We start from the raw sequence: 19,503 nt of genomic DNA on the forward strand, positions 1-19,503 counted from the left end.
TTTTACTGTTCTCAATTCAGGGTAAATACCTCGACCAAGGGCACCACAGCAGGTGTGGGATTCGAAGCAGGAAACTTTAGATTACAAAGTGACATCTGTAATGACTTTGCGGTCCACTGCTACCTGAAGATGAGTACACAAACATGCGGAATCCTCACTTCATTATCAGAATCAATGATATAAAACTACTGGATGTATAAGTACCATACTGTGCTAAATGTACTAGCCACTAGGGTCAGAGATATATAGGTTTTCTTTGAATTTGGTTAGGGGTATGTGGTGGTGCAGTGGGTTGGACCAGGTCCTGCTCTCCTGTAGGTCTGGGGTTCAAGCTCCTCTGGGGGTGCCTTGCGATGGACTGGTACCCCATCCTGGGTGTTTCCCTGCCCCCTCCAGCCTTTTGCCCTGCGTTGCCGGGTTTGGCTCCTGCTCCCCGCGACCCTGTATGGGTCAAGCGGTTCAGACAGTGTGTGTGTGTGTGTGTGTGTGTTAATTCTGCTTAATGTTACTGATCTTTATTGTAAGTGAATTGCTCTAGTATAGACTAATTTAATGGATATTTTGCATGTATAGACATACAGGGTTGAAATATAAATTGGAATTCCTTCTTTGAAAACTTTTTTTTCCCCACATCCAGTGGAGTTTTCCTCTTCGTATTTCCACGAGGATCGAAGGACGTAATCTAACACGGTTGCCATTTGTCCTGCACGTCATATGGAAAAACGACAGTCGCATCCTTTTTCGTTTGTGCTCGTATCTCTTTTCGTTCGCGTTTGTTACTCTTCTCGATGAGCAGGAGAGTTGTGACAACACATTTGTGCAGACGCAGTTCACTGGCATGACCCAGAGACACCGTGAAGCCCTCAGGCTCCAGCGTCACCCAAGTCTCAGAGGCTCTTCTCACAACACCCCATTGCACCCAGTTAATCAGCCATGGAGCCTCGGCATTGAGCCGCCAACTAAAGGTTTGAAGGGACCCCGAAAGTTTGCAGGGATTTGGCCCTCTGCTAAGAGGGTTAAAAGCCACAGAGCTCTCTCTTTAGTGGAATTACTTACACCTCACAGGGGTTTTATAATGGACCCTTTGAGGACACGGAGTATAAGGGTTTATTTTATCGCCGTTAGGTGGGGTTAAGCCCGCCCCGTTTATTCCGTGAGCATCGTGGGGAAATCCAAGTGCCGGCTTGACTGCTGGTATAATTAGAAAGGTGTCCGTCCACTGAAACTGCGGTTCAGCTCAGATTTACATGTTGTTTTCGCTCTGCTTGAGCCACCATAATACAAGTTTGTGGGTTTACATGAATCTGATGGTTTATCCCGAAGCTCTCTTCAGAATCGCGTTGATTTCATCCCTAATCTTTGACACCGTGTTTCGTTACGTTTAAATCGATTCGTTTAGCTGATGTCTCCCTGCAAAGCGGTGTACAGTGCAAGGTAAAAAAAAAGTACATTCCACAACAGGTGAAGAGCTTTAATCACAGGCGCACAATTACCAAAGCGCGATTTGTTTCGGCCGACGGCGCAATTTGATGGCACACGTAGCTCAAAAAAACTGCCTGTATAAGAATCAAATACTAAATATGTATACGATCAAAGTGGTATGGTGCAAATTTTTGTTGGCATGAGGAGATGAGGAGAGAAGTGGGTTGACAAGAGATGGGTGTAACTTTTGAGAGGGATTCAGCAGTTCTGAAAGACTAAGGCAAATTCGTTCTACCACATCAGGGACAAAACAGGACTGTCACACTTTTGGACTCCTTGGGAGTGAGACCACCAACATTTCGGTATGTGGACTTAAAACTCTACAATTCAGTATAAGGAAGACGCAAGCGTGAAATCGGACCCCATCTGACCCCCGTCTGGGGGTCTCTCTTGACAGCTGGCATTGACCTCTATTATTGGCATTTAAACTGAGTAGATTTTTTTAAAGACGCAAAGTTGACTAACATGTTCTCTCCTTTTTAAAGATATCTGTATTTCGGTGGGAATTTCTGAGTTCCAGAACAGTTCGGCTGCGGACTCAACTGGAACCTCGTGATACCCACAGGGCTTCGTTTGCGCTTCCCGGAGCGAGGTTTGCCGGGATAAGATTTGCGCATTAGTAAAGTAGCTGGGGACACCTGTAAAAAAAAAAAAAAAGTGGAAATTTAAGTTACAAACTGATCCTTCAGCCAGTTCTTTCACCGAACCATGTTTACACACACACAGTCTGAGACCGCCTGGCCTGAGCAGGGTCGTGGCAAACCGGAGCCTAACCTGGCAGCAGAGGGAGGGGACACACCCAGGAGAGGACACCAGTCCTTCACAAGGCACCCCAAGCAGGACTCGAACCCTAGACCTAGCAGAGAACGGGACCCGGCCAAGCCCGCTGCACCACCGCACCCACCGCCACGTTTAGTATTTGTCAATTATTGGTAGTATTACGATGCACCATCATTGTGCAGAAAACCCAAACCGGACACGTGGGTGAAGCGTTACAAAGCTGAGGCCGTGAGACTGCGAGTGTATTTCCCTTAGCCCTGGACCTTTGCCACTTTCTACCTCCTCATCCTCTGTCCATCGCTTATAGCTCTGGAGAAACACCTTTTCTCTGTCTCCATAACTGCACGTGATCTCCTCCTCCGTGGAAAAGGGGAGAGACACTTTGCAAAGAGTTCCCTCCAAATTAGTAAAGGACCTGAGTGAATGAATGCCATATTCATGCGTGTCACTGCCTTCCTGCACACATAGTAACCCGCTGTCCCCCCGGTCACCGTCACAAACACGTCAGGCTCCGCATCGCAGTGGCGCCTGAGGTTCACCGCGTTCCGTCGCGGTATCCAGAAACGGCCCCTCGGGCCAGTCTTAGACCTGCGCCCTTTGCTCCGCATTCTTACCGTGGTTCTTCAGACCTTATCTGGAGCTGCGTGTCTGCCGGAGTCTGGCGGGACGAGGTCGCCGCGGGAGTAATCCCTCAGTCCAATAAATACCCCCTTGGTCAGCGTGTGTTCCTGGGTCACACACAGACTTTCACTCCATCTTGTCAGCACGCTTGCATTCGGTGTACTTTGGTAACACGCCCTTACGCACCGTTGCTATTATTGTTATTTATGATTTAAGTCTCTGTCAACAGTGGCTCCATTTCGGTGCGTTCAGAGGGCCGGTGACCCGTATTTAGCCCGACCAATTTGAATATGAGCCAGTGGTCCTATTTCAGGCTTCTGGCCCTTCACCTGAGCCAATATTTGAGCTTCAAAACAGTCTCTTTCTTTGCATCCAACTTTGGAATATGATCCACTCTTCTCCCCAGCATTTCAAACTCTGCGCTCGTGCTCCGAAAGGGTACCGAGTTTGGCCTCAGAGTCCGGCTGGCATGGGGGTGGGATGGGGTGGGAGAAAGTCTCCCGGCCCTCCACCCTGGAGGGGCCCCCTTCGGAGACATGGGGAGCATGTGCATCGCTTACGTAAGGGGGCAGATGGGCCCAGCTGGGTGTGCGCCCAGCGAAGGAGGGCTGTGAAGCGAATAGGGAAGGCCCATTACACCTGGGCTTCAGAGAGCAATGTGTGGAAGGGATATGTGTGTGTGTGCGCGCGCGTGTGTTTGCGACTGAAGCCAGACCACGTGCCTCGACACTCACAGAACCCTCAGGTCACACTGATGCGGGCATACGGAGGTGACGTAAACCGAGAACCGATTCCCTCCTCTTACATCCCCCGAACGGGGCTCTGCAGACCCCTCGCACGTGTGTAGCACATAGGAAGTGGCACGCGCAAATGAGACCTGTTAAACTTTCAGTTACGCAGCGGTGGAAATTTTCGTTGTGTGAGATCAAACAAACGATCGCCCGTTTTCGTGTCTTTTCGGTAGAACTGATTTTAAAAGTTTTATCCGAACGTCGCTATGCATTCTTTGTATTTCGTTTACCCTGCGACGTACATTGCTTCGGAAAGGAGCGTCCACTAAAATAATAAATTGATTTCACAGCATTATATCATTGGTTTCCCCTTCTACCTTTAATTTTACGTATTTATCTGACACGCCTCCAAAGAAACTTGCAGTGTTTAAGCTGCATGCACTGATTTACCTGTTTATACAGCTGGGTAATTTTTACTGTCAATTCAGGGTAAGTACTTTGCTCAAGAAAACTACTGCAGGAGGTGGGATTCGAACCCGGGTCTTTTGAATGCAAAGTGGCAGCTCCTACTACTTTCCAGCCAGCAGGCAGTTTTTTGATTTTTCCAGGTTTTAATTTTGGACATACAGTATTTTACTGCAGCACTGGGCACTGGCTACCTCACCCTGGAGGACCTTTCCTTGAATGATTGTTTTGTGTAAAAGTCCGGCTCTTAATCAGAGCTGTGGCTGTTACCGCGGTGTAAGTGTGGAGCGCACCCAGCATGCTGCTGTGGGCTGGAATGAAGTACGACGTGGAAGTTAAACTGATGTAATTTTTCGTTGTCTGCTTTCCTTTGTTAATGAGATGTGGTTTGACAGATGTGACAGAACAGACATTTTTACATCTGGGGCCACAAGACATGCATAAGTTTACTTAAGGTGTAATTTAAGGCTTACACACACACACACACAGACACACACTGTCTGAAACCGCTTGCCCCAAGCAGGATTGCGGTGAACCGGAGCCTAACCCGGCAACACAGGGCACAAGGCTGGAGGGGGGGACACACCCAGGATGGGACGCCAGTCCATCGCAAGGCAAGCAGGACTCAAACCCCCGACCTCCCTGAGAGCAGGCCCCGGCCAAACCCGCTGCGCCACTGTGCCCCCCAATTTAAGGCTTACTTTAGTTTTTTTTTTTACATCATTGCAAGTCCAGGCACCTAAAAATAAGACAAGACCTGGAGTTGAATAACCAAAAGCTGGATCGGTCAAGTGGGTCCGAATCACCGTGCTGAACCTGTGTGGGGAGCTGCACAGGCTCAGATGGTGCAGTGATAAAGAGTGAAGGAGTGTGTGTGTGTGTGTGTGTGTGTGTGTGTGTGTGTGTGTGTGTGTGTGTGTGTGTGAGACAGCTCGGCCACACACACCCATAGCACCAGAGCTGCCTGCACAAGGAACCCTCACATGGCCTCTTTGGGTGTCAACGAAGGGCAACAAGTCTTTCCGTGAACACGTGTCCCAGTTTCTCAACAAATCCGGAAGGTTCTCCATAAGAGGTCTCTCTAGGGCTTTGAAAAGGAATGTGGATCATCAGAGTCGTTAGGTCTCAAAAACACAGAGTGTTTGTCCCGGAGGTGCTTGTCAAACGGCGCTTTTGCTTTGTTGGCTGAAGAGGCAGATCGGCTTGTTCCCGTCTCATTTCTTGAGGTTATGACAAAGGTCAAAAATAAAGACCATCTGATGTGAACAGATGGAGAAAGCTTAGTGAAGTCAGGGGGCAAGCCAAATGTTTGTTTTTTTTGTTTTTTTTTTTTTTTTAAATTTTATTTATTTTTGCTGGCAACGGCAATTTCAGTCCACTTAAGATCAGCTTGAGCTTTACCTCTACTCGGGAGGTCATGTACGCTAAACATAGTTTACAATTTTAATTAACGTAAGCGTGAAATAATTTGTTCTGCATATTTCCGGTTGCCATTTGTCATCTACTGTAGTTCTGTTATATTTGTTAGCGTATCGGTATCACGCCTAAACTTATGGTGCCTTGAGTCATCAGTACGTGAAGTTACCGTGTTATAGAATGTACGCTGTTTATAATCTTGCAATAGGCACATTTAAATAAAATCAGTGCCTTGAGCCTATGATAATGGTGCAGCCTTTTTCGTAGTTTCTGAAACAGATGTCCGGCGAACCTGCGGCAGTAAGCGAATGCCTAGTGAGCCGATAGCACGTTATATTATCATTCATGTAAAAATTCCATTTCAAAACACTCGATGTTCAGTTGATTTCAAAACCCGTGTATTTTTAAACATGAGGTCTTTTCATGAGTACGAGCATACGATGAGTCAGGATACCGAGGAAGTACCTTGAAATACGGCTACGTGGCGCCGGTGAGGTCTTCGTGCGATCCTCTGCCCAAGGAAGGTCCTTTCTCATGGCGTCCTCGCTCTACGTTCCAGAACGGTGCCGTTCCAGGGGAGCCGGTGAAGAAGGATGAGAATACGAGGAGGGGGAACTGGGGCAACCAGATCGAGTTTGTCCTCACCAGCGTGGGCTACGCAGTCGGCCTGGGAAACGTGTGGAGGTTTCCCTACCTGTGCTACAGAAATGGAGGGGGTGAGTATTCCCCGCATTCTTCCTGTGTTTGATGTTATTGCAGTTGGCTGGTCTTTGTATCATGTAGCCAGCAGATCGAGTGGTTTGCATAGAGATAGACTTGCAACCTCATCGTTGCTGTTTCGAGTCCCAAGAGCCCCAACGCTACGCTTACTGCTGCATCCATTAAGAAAGGTTCTCCACTGAAATATTCAACTGTATAAATGGGTAAAATGACTGTTTTTGATAAAAGCAATGGGATAGGCATGAAAATAATCATTACAAACCGTTATTACATTTATTATCATTGAATTTATAGCACACATCTGGAGAACTTGTAGAGGGAGTGCCTGTTGTAAATTAATAAATCCACTTTACAGTCTCTACTCACAGTAGAATTTACAGCACCGTCTGTGTGATTCTGCAGCAGTTTCCTTTTCCGGTGCTTTTCCAAGCGCTGTTTTATGACTCTTGTATTCATTACACTCTACAGTGCTCACCATAAAAGGGCCTCTCAGCACGTAATATCTGAAAATAGAGCCTCCAGGCCTACCTTCGCTTAGGGTTCAAGAGCGACAGAGAACTTGGTTCATCAGCTGGCTGAGCTCTGAACCCTGGCCTGGGCTGCAGCGATGTCAAGCATCCCAGTGGGGTATTGTTGTTGAGGACACAAGGCCAGGGGATGAGCTTCACTGAGGCCAGTGTACAGGGTATGGAAGTATATCACTGAACTGGCAGAGTTCCAGATCTGATACATGGGTTTCTCAACCCATGAACACAATTGCAATCAGAAGACTCTTCAAAACTCCATATTTTCATAATTCCCAAGTCACTCTGAAAATGAATAAAATCCTAATAATATACTGTAGGTAATTTAACTCATTCACTGATTAGGTTCTGTAAAAAAAACAAAAAAAAAAAACAAAACTGTGGCTATGGGTAAAATAAAAAATAGTCTGACCTTTATTTTAATATTTTTTTATTAACTTCAAGCTACATTAAAATTAGTAATAATTCAAAATTACTAGAAATAAAAATAAGTTGTAACCACTTATTCAGTTGCAGTTGTTGACCAATTTAATACATGGGCATGTGCAATGTTTCATCTTCTTTTTATAAAAAACTAAAACCAACTTGGATTTAATAGCAGACCCCTTCTTACTGGCACCGTTAACACTCCGCAACACCACACACTACCTGTAGACACAGGGAGTCAGTTGGATTAGGAGGTCTCACAGCGCTCTATGTGCATTTTACTGCCATCTGTGGGCTGGCTTTGTAAGCACAGGTAGCGCAAAGTTTCAAAAATGTGCATTTTTTTTGGAGGGAAAAGGAAAAAACGGAACAAAACAACATAGTTTATAGCCCAGATTATAGTTTGATAATCATGCCCTTTACTTCCTGATACCTTGTAGCAGGTTTTTTAAAAATTTTGCTTCTCTTCTGACAGCCTCATATTGCTGTGTCAGAAAACTGGCTTTTATTCTGAAGGCGAATCAGTGCATTTCGGTGTACATCACGGGAACATGGAAACATGAATTTTTTCCTTATGTGTGATAAAGGGGTGCTGAGATGTACGTCGCTTTGGAGAAAAGCGTCTGCTAAATGAATAAATGTAAATGTAAAGCCGTTCTGGATTTTCAGTAAATCAACAAATACCTTAATCCTTAGAGGTTAATAAAACCACACAAAATTTTGAGCATAGTGAAGCGGCTGAACAAAAAAGCATTTGGCATTTACTTAATTTTCTATTGACTGAAAAGCAGAGATTCATTTGTTTTTAAATACATATTTTTCAGTTCAAGAAAAAAAACCTGGAAAGCTGAACTAAACTACTGGCTCATTATTAATAACTGCTTGTCTAAGTCAAGGTTTGGAGTCTGTCCTGAAAGTGCGAAGAGTGAGGCTGGGTAAACCCTGGATGGAACACCAGTCCATCAGAGGGCAATAACACAGACACTCACTCACACACTAGTCACTTTAGAGTCACCAGTTCCCCTGAAACACATCTTTGGACTGTAGGAGGAAACCAGAGGAAAGTGACTTTCCCCACAGAGAGAACATGCAGACCCATTGCAGACGGCACCGTTATACTGAACCTATGTCTGATCGTACAGCCTGGAACCTGTGAGGCACCAGGGATACCCGCTGCACCGCTGTGCCACCCAAAAGCTAAACTGCTTTCTCATAATCTGGGGACTTGATAGCTGGGCAAATTTACACAACTTTTCACGTTCTCTAAAAATGCATTTAACTTTTTTCTTGCCTCGTGAAACTGCCTTGCTTTGGTAAAAGAGCAAGTATTCTTGATTTTCGATGAAAGAATAACGATGGCAAAGCACATTCTGTTTTCTATGCTCTGTCCATTCAGAGTCAGTTTGTGTTCGGGGGTAAAGCGCTGCAGCGTGTAGCTGACTTCCCGATTTCTGCTACTCCAGGTGCATTCATGTTCCCCTACTTCATCATGCTGGTCTTCTGTGGCATTCCGCTCTTCTTCCTGGAGCTCTCCTTCGGGCAGTTTGCCAGTCTCGGCTGCCTGGGCGTGTGGAAGGTCAGCCCCATGTTCAAAGGTGAGGTCCTACCCCCCTGGACACTTGGAAAGAAAAAGGACGAAAAAGACCCAGACGAATAAATGTTGAAATCATACAGAGTCGATTTCTTACGGTACCTAAGGACGCACAGAGAAAGACTATTTTTTCATCTTCTCACCATAATAACTGAAGTGCAGTTTTTAAATGATCTGAGCACAAACAGCAAATTTAAATACACCACAGTCCTTTCAGTTTTGTGTCAGCTGCCCATAGAAACCCCCTTCCCTTCCCAGCTTGAGGTCTTGGTGGGATGGGAGATGTTAACGACCCCATCCTGATCGCCAGCTGTGATTCCTGCAGGACGCTTGTGTGTACCAGTGTACCGGGTTTGATCCTCACTTAAGAAAGGAAAAGCACGTTTGTCCAGTGCCTTCTGTGAGCCTCAGAGGACATTGCTTCCACTGTCTGCATATTTAAATAATTATAATATCAGATAATATCAACCTTAATGTTCCACTGTCTTTGGTGGGCTGAAAAAGCAGTGAAGGATGATGCACCTTTGGGAGTTTTCAGAGTTTTTTGGGAGTTCCTGACCTGACCTGACCTGACCATTCTTCTTCCAGGGGTCGGCTATGGCATGATGGTGGTGTCCACATACATTGGCATCTACTACAATGTGGTGATCTGCATTGCGTTCTACTACTTCTTCATGTCCATGACCAACCTGCTGCCGTGGACCTACTGCAACAACCCGTGGAACACACCTGACTGCAGCGGCGTGGTGGGAACGTCACGGCCCAACGGCTCGCTGGCTAACGTCACTGGCATGGTCAACGGCACCAAGAGGACCAGTCCCAGCGAGGAGTACTGGAGGTACATCCAGCACCTCTCTGCTCATCGTTTTTCTAATTAGACCTTATAAGGCTTTTTATGTCACTTTACAGCTCCTTGTAGGTGTAACATTTGAATAGTAAACCAAGGGACATTTTGTTGAGAAACACTAAGCTACTTACAATGATTAACCCGTTTATACAGCTGAGTAATTTGTACAGGAGCAGTTTAGGATGAGATCCTATCGTAAGGGCACAACAGCAGGAGGTGGGATCCTAACCTGGGTCCTTTAAGTGGAAGGTGACGGCTCTAACCACTACGCCACCTGCAGTACTGGAGTATATCCAGCTGTATAAATGGGTAAACATTGTAAGAAGTGCTGTGTAAAAGTGCTGGCTGAGTAGCTAAATAATGTATGGACTATAATGTAAGGTAGGATATTTTGTTTTTGGATTATGTACGTCTTGAGACTGGAAACAACAGTGTGTTTATTTCCCCCGGTTCCAAACAAGGGCAACCACTGAGCAACCACATTGTGCTCCCGTAATGACACTGCGATGGGTTTGCGCCTTGCTTTCTGTGCTGCCTTGTCACAGCGGGATCACAAGGCTTTTTGTTCCAGCCAGCGATGGGTAAAAAAATAAATGTAATCCCTCTGTGCCCGCTTTGTCATTCTCTTGTCGTAAATATGTGCCTGTTTGTGCAAGCGTCGGTCGGCCGATGGCTGGGGACCGATACGTCGGAACAGCGTTTCATTTGTGCGCCTCTAGGGTGGAAGGCCCCCTTCCCCCAACGCAAAGGCAGTTCTGCTCGGCATCTTCCTCTAATGTTCGATGAGCGTTACGTGGTCAAGGGTGCCGGGCGTCACCATGTTTCTCTGTGTTTGAATTCCCGTCCTTCGTAGAAATTACGTGTTGAACATCTCGGACGACATCGGGAACTTCGGTGAAGTGCGTCTGCCGATCCTAGGCTGCCTGGCCGTGTCCTGGGTGGTGGTGTTCCTATGCCTCATCCGGGGCGTCAAGTCCTCGGGCAAGGTGTGTACGGAGAGTGGGCGGGGCCCTATTATCAGACTCCCTCCTCATTGGTTGAAATTTCATCAGGTTATAATCCCTTGGGATCTGGTTTGACAACAATAAAACATTTTTGGAAGCAGTGCAACATTGTAGAGCAGGTGAAAGGTCAAGATGTAGGTTGCGAAAGACAACAAAAAATGGCACTACTAATGGTAAGAGATATTGGATCTTAACTGGTTTCGGGGATGTCGTGAAGCCGTTTTAGGACAACGGAGACAATACAGACTACTGTGGCATTGTGGTAATTTGCCAGAATATCAGTTGAATACATAGCTTGTGCCACAGCCCGACAATGAGCGAAGCAGCAACACTTGCCGACAATGAAAGGGGACGCGGGATAAAAGGAGGTCCGCATCCACACACCGATGCGGATTCTTGCAATCGCCTTGCGCTTTGCCGTCTCAGCGTTTCTGTCTCTAGTGCCTTGCCTGTCTCCCGTCCCTCACCTTAGCCTGTTCTCCTCGACCACGATTTGGATCTCCCGGTTTGTGACGTTCGCACCACGAAGACCCTCGCCTGTCCCCGACCTTGGTTTCGCCTTCTCCCTGAAATCTGATTACTTGAATAAAACTCACCCGCGCTTGGGTCCTATACTCACCTGTCTCCAGTATCTGTCCCATGACAGCTTTGTCTAAGCATCTCTTTGACACAGTTCATCAGCTCGCAATTTTTGAACTTTTGGGCACAAAGGTTTTTTCTCTCTTTTGGCGGTAAAGTGACACCGATAAACCTTCTGGATAATTTTGAATGACGCCAAACATTTTTTCCCAACGTTTCAAAAAAATTAAAAACATTTTTCAGGAGTAAAGAATGATGTAAGCAACCATGCACAAAATGTTCAATAAATAAAATAGTAGACTGCCATCCACGTGAATAATACATTTAAAGAATGAATCATCGGAGCAGATACTGAAATATCTTTCTCACTTTTCCTTCCTTTGTTTGATGCAGAAACCAGGGGTGGTGTGTTAGTTCTATTTCATTTTATTTATTCTAGCAGAGGGACATTCATGATGAGTGCTGTGGAAGTTGGTCAGGAGCCGTTGCACAAACGAGAGTCTGAAACTCAGAAATCACAGACCGTCCACGTCCTACCGGGCCATGCGACACAGCTGTCTGATGTTTTGTGGTTGGCTTCAACTCCAGAAAAAAGCATGCTGGAAAAAGGGTCGTTACATCCAGACTCACTCTGACCACTCTTTTCCCTTTGCAGGTCGTGTACTTCACAGCCACCTTCCCCTATGTCGTTCTCACCATCCTCTTCGTCAGGGGCATCACTCTGGAAGGAGCCATCGACGGCATCAAGTACTACCTGACCCCCCAGTGGAAGATGATCCTGGATGCCAAGGTGCCTCCTCCATGCCTCCGTGCCCAGTCTCCAATGATCTGATTCAAATTAACGAGTTTTTCTGACCACCTCCTCTGTGCAGATGCACCATAATGTAGTACTGAAGTAAACTGCGTCTTTCTCATGATCTGCATTTGAGAAATTTTCTGGCACACTCGCGTTCCAGTGTGCATACTTTAACATGTTTTCCATCTCTATCTGTGAGTTTATTGCAGTTTCTTTCACAGTTGCAGTATCTCATGTGCTCGCAGTCCTGCTTGCTTTTATCGCACTGGGGAAGCCGTGTTTGCATTGGCGCTGCACAAAACTGAGCTGGAATCGCTTGTCCTTATTGGCTGGCTGAGCTGACCCCCGACGGTGCTTCCTGTCTCGCCTGCTCCAGGTGTGGGGTGATGCCGCCTCTCAGATCTTCTACTCCCTTGGATGCGCGTGGGGTGGGCTGATCACTATGGCGTCCTACAATAAGTTCCACAATAACTGCTACCGGTATGGACTCGACTCATTTCCTTCACTACAGAGATTGCATGTGTGTGTGTGCTGGTGACGGACTGGGGTGAAAGACCTCGCTGTATATGCGCGGTCCTGCTGGCGGTGATCTGAAAGGGCGATCAGTGAGTTACACTCATCAGTACGCTGTGAAACTGTGTTGTGTGACAACTGTGAGTAATACCTTTAATGGCGAAATAAATAGTCACAGTGAAAGTAATAGTGAAACCATCAAAGTCTAGGAAGACGCTTCGCTCGGCCTCTTTAACGCTCGTCTCAAGTGCATGAGCTCGGCATCTTTACAGCACCACCTTGTGGTAGTAGTGGTGAAAAACACAGCAGTCATGCAGACTTGATTCTTTTGTACTCTAAATGCAGTTTTTTTATAGTAAATGCACCATTTGTGCAGTGTCACTCACCAGAACTTTCTGGAAGGTGTTGTTAAATTTGTGTCTGCTGACAAAACAGGGACAGCATCATCATCAGCATCACCAACTGCGCCACCAGTGTGTATGCCGGCTTTGTCATCTTCTCCATCCTGGGCTTCATGGCGCACCACCTGGGTGTGGACGTGTCGGCGGTGGCGGACCATGGGCCCGGCCTGGCCTTCGTGGCCTATCCCGAGGCTCTGACCCTGCTGCCCATCTCGCCGCTATGGTCGCTGCTGTTCTTCTTCATGCTTATCCTCCTGGGTTTGGGAACTCAGGTGAGCCCCACCCAACCTCACACAACCTCCACGGTTCCAGCTACATTGCAGATGTGCATGTGTCAGGGGGACCAAGTCTGGTGAGAGCTCCAGCTCAGCTTCTTACCCATGACCATCTTTGTGGTTCCCTCGTCCTGGCCGTCTGCAGTTCTGCCTGCTGGAGACCCTGGTGACGGCCATCGTGGACGAAATCGGCACCGACTGGATCATCAAGCACAAAACGCTGGTCACACTCGGGGTAGCCATCGTGGGGTTCCTCCTCGGGGTGCCGCTGACCACACGGGTGAGGGCATGCACGAGCATGCGCACATGCACATGCACATGCACATGCACATGCACATGCACATGCACATGCACATGCACATACGGCCCTTGGATGACGGCTTCTGTCCCGCAGGCGGGTATCTACTGGCTCCTGCTGATGGACAACTATGCAGCCAGCTTCTCGCTGGTCATCATCTCCTGCATCATGTGTATCTGCATCATGTATGTCTACGGTGAGTCAAGTGTTTGCCCTCCTTCTGGTCCATTGCGGTGCATTTATTATATTATTATTTAATTATCTAAACTGGTCAGCCATCAGCTCAAACGCAACCATGATGTATAAAAACGCTGCTGTCGAGATATTGAGGTGTGTGTTCGCGTGTGCGCACGCATGCTGTGGTCTCACTGGCATTCCACCTTTCAGGGCACAGAAACTACTTCAAGGATGTGGAGATGATGCTGGGCTTTCCTCCTCCGTTCTTCTTCAGGATGTGCTGGAGATTTATTTCTCCAGTCATAATAACAGTGAGTGTGACACACGCAGTTTTGCTGAGACATCAGAGATCCTCGCAAGCACTTCATACTGTAAAACTGCTCTAAATTACTTCATGAAGCAATTTTACATTTACATGTATTCATTTAGCAGACGCTTTTCTCCAAGGCGACGTACATCTCAGCGAAAATACAATTTGTGCATTACGTTAAGAGAAAGAGACATAGCTGCAGACATGTGATTCTTAAGTAAACCTAGTTTGTTACTTTCCACTTGATGCACCGATGTATCAGTTTTATTAAAATAGTTTTGTTTGCCCTTCCTGGATTGGGGCTTGCCGTGGTGGAAGGGCTTGTGTGATCTAGGGATCTACAGAGCTATATCATCGGGAGCAGTATGCTCCTGGTAGGGTCTCCCATGGCGACTAGGTCTGGAGTGAAGATCCAGACTAACACGATCTGAAAAGCCCTTATGGCAAATGGGAACAAGACAGTGTTTAACCTGTCTGGAATTGGGTCACCAGGACCTACCCCTGGAGCCAGGCCCGGGGGTAGTGTTCCTTGGCAAGCGCCTGGCGGCCGCGCAGCCCACGTAACCCAGTCGGGCTCAGCCCGAAAAGGCAACGTGGGAGAGCCATGTGGGCCCACCACCCGCAAGGTCCAACATAGGGGTCGGGTGCGATGCCTTTCAGGCAGCAGGAGGGGGCAGGGTGGTGTGTGGTGTCCTGGCCCCTCGCAGCAGAAACTGGTTCTTGGCATGTGGAATGTAACCTCACTGTGGGGGAGGAGCCGGAAGTGGTGCAGGAGGTTGAGAGATACCAACTAGAAATAGTTGGGCTCACCTCCACTCACAGCGTTGGCTCTGGAACCAAACTCCTCGATAGGGGGTGGTCTCTCTTCTACTCAGGAGTTGCACAGGGTGAGAGGCTTCGGACAGATGTGGGGATACTCACAAGCCCCCGGCTGGCTGCCATGCAGTTGGAGTTTGTCCTGGTGGACGAGAGGGTCACCTCAACGTCTTAAGGTCACAAAGAGGAAAACTTTGACTGCTGTGTGTGCTTATGTACCAAACAGCAGTTCAGAGTATTCGACCTTCTTGGAGAGACTGGGTGGGGTTCTGGACAGGGCCCCACCTACAGACTCCATAGTCCTGCTGGGGGACTTCAGTGCTCACGTTGGTACACACACACACACACACATTTTCAGAACTGCTTGTCCCATACGGGGTCACGGGGAACCGGAGCCTAACCCGGCAACACAGGGCGCAAGGCCGGAGGGGGAGGGGACACACCCAGGACGGGACGCCAGTCCGTCGCAAGGCACCCCAAGCGGGACTCGAATCCCAGACCCACCGGAAAGCAGGACCGTGGTCCAACCCACTGCGCCACCGCACCCCCTGCTCACGTTGGTAATGACTGGGAAATCTGGAGTAGGGTGATTGGGAAAAAAAACGGCTTGCCCAATTTAAACCCGAATGGTGAAATGTTATTGGACTTCTGCGCTAGCCATGGTTTGTTCTTAATAAACACCACGTTCGAACACAAGGATGCTCAGAAGTGTACTTGGTACCAGAGCTACTTGGGCCAAAGGTCAATGATCAACTTTGTAGTCATTTCATCTGACTTGAGGCCACATGTTCTGGACACTCGGGTGAAGAGAGGTGCTGAGCTGTCTACCGATCACCATCTGGTGGTGAGCTGGATCAGATGCAGAAGTGGAGAAACTTCAGCAAAAGTGGAGAAACTCTGACCTCAAATGAGGACATTGTTGGGAGGTAAAAGGAGTTTCTAAACCTGAGAGATATGCCTCTTAGGAGTCAGGGCCAGAGGCTTCCGGGGTATGAGAGTCCATTTCCCTGGTGGAAGTCACTGAGGTAGTTGGAAAGTTCCACAGTGGCAAAGCACCGCTGGTGGATGAAATTCGTCCAGAACTGCTTAAGGCCCTGGCTGTTGTAGGGCTGTCATGGCTGACATGCCTCTGCGATGTTGCATAGACCTCAGGGACAGTGCCTTTGGATTGGTAAACTGGGGTGGTGGTCCCTGTCTTTAAGAAAGGGGACCGGAGAGCATGTGTCAACTATCTGGGTATCACACTTCTCAGCCTCCCTGGGAAAGTCTATGCCAGGGTGCTGGAAAGTAGGCTCCGGCCGATAGTTGAACCTCAAATTGAAGAGGAACAATGTGGATTCCGTCCTGGCCGTGGAACAGTGGACAAGCTTCTTACCCTCTCACAGATAATTGAGGGGGCATGGGAGTTCGCTAATCCAGTCTACATGTGTTTTGCGGACTTGGAGAAGGCCTACAACCGTATTCCCTGAGAAAATCTGTGGGATATGCTTCGGGAGTATGGGGTGCCGGGGGCACTACTGCGAGCCATTCGGTCTCTGTACACATGGAGCGAGAGCTGTGTCCGCATACTCGGCATTAAGTCAAGCCCATTCAGCGTTGGTGTTGGACCCCGCCAAGGTTGTGTTTTGTCCCCACTCCTGTTCGTGGTTTTCATGGAAAGCATCTGAGCAGCCGAGGTCAGGAGTGCATTCTATGTGGGTGTCGGAAGGTGATGTCTTTGCTTTTTGCGGACAAGGTTGTCCTTTTGGCACCGTCACATGGATGCCTCCAACACGCACTGGAACGGTTTGCAGCTGAGTGTGAAGCGGTTAGAATGAGGATCAGCGCCTCCAAGTCTGAGTACATGGTTCTCTCACGGAAAAGGATGGCATCCCCCCCTCCAGGTAGAGGGAGAGAATTTGCTCCAGGTGGAGGAGTTTAAGTATCCTGGGGTCTTGTTCACGAGTGAGGGAAGAAGGGAGCGTGAGATCGGCCGTAGACTGGGAGCAGCGGCAGCAGTAATGCGGTCGCTGTACCAGACGGTAGTGGTGAAGGGGAAGCTGAGCCATAAGGCAAAGCTCTCTATTTACCGGTCGGTCTACGTCCCTACCCTCACCTCTGGTCATGAACTCTGGGCAATGACGGAAAAGAATAAGATCGCGGATACAAGCGGCCGAAATGAGTTTTCTCCGCAGGGTGTTGGGACTCACTCTCTGTGACAGGGTAAGGAGTTCAGACATCCAGGAGGAAGTCAGAGTAGAGCCGCTACTCCTCCACATTGAGAGGAGCCAATTGAGGTGGTTCGGGCATCTGATAAGGATGCCCCCTGAGCGCCTCCCTTTGGAGGTATACCGGGCACGGCCGACTGGGATGAGACCCCGAGGTTGGCCCAGGACCTGCTGGAGGGATTATATCTCCCAGTTGGACTGGGAATGGCTGGGGATCCCCCATGTTGAGTTGGAGGAAGTTGCGAGAGACAAGGGCGGCTGGGCCTCTCTGCTCTCCCTGTTGCCACCACGGCCCTAGAAGGAGAAGCGGGCAAGAAAATGGATGGATGGATGGATGGATGGATGGATGGATAGTTTTGTTTGACTGCTCCTGTGTTTCATTTGTAATTGCAGTGAATTTTTTAATTATTTTAGCAAACTGCATTTCTTAGAAGAGGAAACAGTGCTCAGACTTTGCGTACACCAATAGAAATGGTATGAAATGATGTGGTACCTGCTGGAAATGAGCCACGAAACATACACCAAAGTCCTAAATGTCTCTTGGTCTCTTTCTAGTTCATCCTGATCTTCACGGTAATCCAGTACAAACCCATCACCTACAATAAGTACATCTACCCCGGATGGTCTTTAGTCATTGGATTTTGCATGGCATTGTCCTCGGTCATCTGCATACCGCTCTACGGTCTCTACAAGATAGCCACTTCTGAAGGAAGCACCTTTTCAGAGGTAAGATCATTTTGCGGAACCTTTCTTTAGGGTGCTCTTTCAGCTTTAGCTTGTCAGTCATAAATCTTCGTTTTCCTTATGGATGTTGAGTGAGATGGTTTCTTCAATATTACATGTGACCACCACGGTGATCAATATTAAAACGATGTCTTAAAGTTACGACCATTCGTGACTTCAGTCATCGGACTTTGATCACATTGTTACTGTTTCTGTTTGGACTATGGGAGTTTTTATCAATGATTTTTGGAGGTAGTGTCTTATACCTCCTGGATTGTGGGTTTGAATCTGGCTCAGTCTGTGCGGTTTGCATGTTCTCCCAGTGTTGGTGTGTTTTTCCCACAGTCCAAAGTCATGTGTTTCAGGGGAATTAGTGGCTTGCAACTGTCCATTGATTGTGTGTGTGTGTGTGTGTGTGTGTGTGTGTGTGTGTGATTGCTCTTGCGATGGACTGGTTTCCTGTCCAGGGTGTATGTTGCCTCACTCCCTGTTTCCAGGATAGGCTCAGGATCACTGTGACCCTACACTAGACAAACAGGTTAATGAGAATAAATGAATGAACAAACGAATGAATGATTATTCGGAATTCGTTTACGGTAAAACAGAAGCCTTCGGGCAGAATACTGTGTGAACAGGAGTTGGTGGTTAGCGGCCGGGGTCAAAGCCCATTCCATCCACATTCAGAAAAACCAGCTGAGTGACTCCACCCGGTCTTCTGTTTCCCTACCTCGCACAGCGGTTGAAGAGCGCGGTCAAGCCACACTGGAGCTGGGGCCCGGCCCTGCAAGAGCACCGGGTAGGCCGGTACGCACCCTCCAGTCTCCTTGGGGCTCCAGGGTCCGACATTGGGGTGGAAGCATGTCCCTTCAAGGAGGAGCTGAAGGAGGAAGAGAAGGAGAAGCGGGATGAGATCAGCCTCACCATCCAGGGCAGCAACGGCTCGACACACACCAGCCCCCTTCCTATGGCGTAGGCAGCCGCTTCCGTGCCCTGCTCCACCTCCCATGGGGAGACCTCGCTCGCTGGAGACCTTTACATATTGTAAGGGCTTATTATTCCTAACCTCTAGTTATTTGGTCTTCACCTGAAACCTCTTTTGTTTTTCGTTCGTCCACGTAATAGAATAATGCAGTTTTCACTTTTTCGTATGCATGAAAATGTAGGAACGTGGCATCCACACCGTTTGTACATTTCAGCTGTAATGTTTTTTTTTTTTTTTTTTTTGCAAGTCAGTATAGAGAATCCAGAAATGTGACATTAGTGATGCTCGTAACAGGTGGTAGTGATAGCAGTTTTAAGGCTGGAGACCAAATATTCTTTTCACCCCTGGGCATGTCCACATAGCACAGAGCTCTGGTGTGTGTGTGTGTGTGTGTGTGTGTGTCTTTTTTTTAACCTGCTGTATAGGTCTCGCTGTTCTCACTCCTTCTCTGTAGTCTCCTGCGAGACTGTGGTTAAGGCGCTGCTTATTAAGTTATTGAGAACGGCCACGCGCGGCTCTGTTTGGAGCCTGGTGCTTTCTGGACATGCCTCCATCCTGTCTCATTTCCACGTGGACAAAGCCCTTGCGTGTGTTACACACCCTAACCAAGGGACTGAAGCGATAATGCGGCGTCATATGTTCAGTGTTGAATCGTAATAGCACCACTTAGGCGTATGATTACAGTGCATGTAGCGGATATGTCTCTGTGTTTGTGTTCGATGTGGAAGATGTTGGACTCCGGCTTTCGTAGCAGCTGCCCTAGTTTAGAAGCAACCTTTGTTTTTCCACACCCATTCTCAGGGTCTCAGCACGTTTGCT

At 48.0% G+C, this 19,503-nt stretch overlaps 1 protein-coding gene across 9 annotated transcripts in view; it reads left to right on the plus strand.

The window, feature by feature from the left end:
* slc6a9 (solute carrier family 6 member 9) overlaps window positions 1-18,934 on the plus strand; it is a 59,965-nt gene extending 41,031 nt beyond the window's left edge. For all 9 annotated transcript variants that reach the window (XM_029250084.1, XM_029250083.1, XM_029250086.1 and 6 more), the window contains 12 exons: window positions 6,055-6,211; window positions 8,629-8,760; window positions 9,345-9,594; window positions 10,457-10,589; window positions 11,842-11,976; window positions 12,359-12,462; window positions 12,931-13,168; window positions 13,317-13,451; window positions 13,566-13,665; window positions 13,857-13,957; window positions 17,535-17,705; window positions 18,439-18,934. In XM_029250084.1, coding sequence (XP_029105917.1) covers window positions 6,055-6,211; window positions 8,629-8,760; window positions 9,345-9,594; window positions 10,457-10,589; window positions 11,842-11,976; window positions 12,359-12,462; window positions 12,931-13,168; window positions 13,317-13,451; window positions 13,566-13,665; window positions 13,857-13,957; window positions 17,535-17,705; window positions 18,439-18,675 — 1,893 coding nt within the window. In that variant the 3' untranslated portion in view covers window positions 18,676-18,934. The remainder of the gene's footprint in view (window positions 1-6,054; window positions 6,212-8,628; window positions 8,761-9,344; window positions 9,595-10,456; window positions 10,590-11,841; window positions 11,977-12,358; window positions 12,463-12,930; window positions 13,169-13,316; window positions 13,452-13,565; window positions 13,666-13,856; window positions 13,958-17,534; window positions 17,706-18,438) is intronic.
* The last annotated feature ends 569 nt before the right edge of the window (window positions 18,935-19,503 follow it).

Source organism: Scleropages formosus, chromosome 3, assembly GCF_900964775.1.
Source record: "Scleropages formosus chromosome 3, fSclFor1.1, whole genome shotgun sequence".
NCBI lineage: Eukaryota > Metazoa > Chordata > Actinopteri > Osteoglossiformes > Osteoglossidae > Scleropages > Scleropages formosus.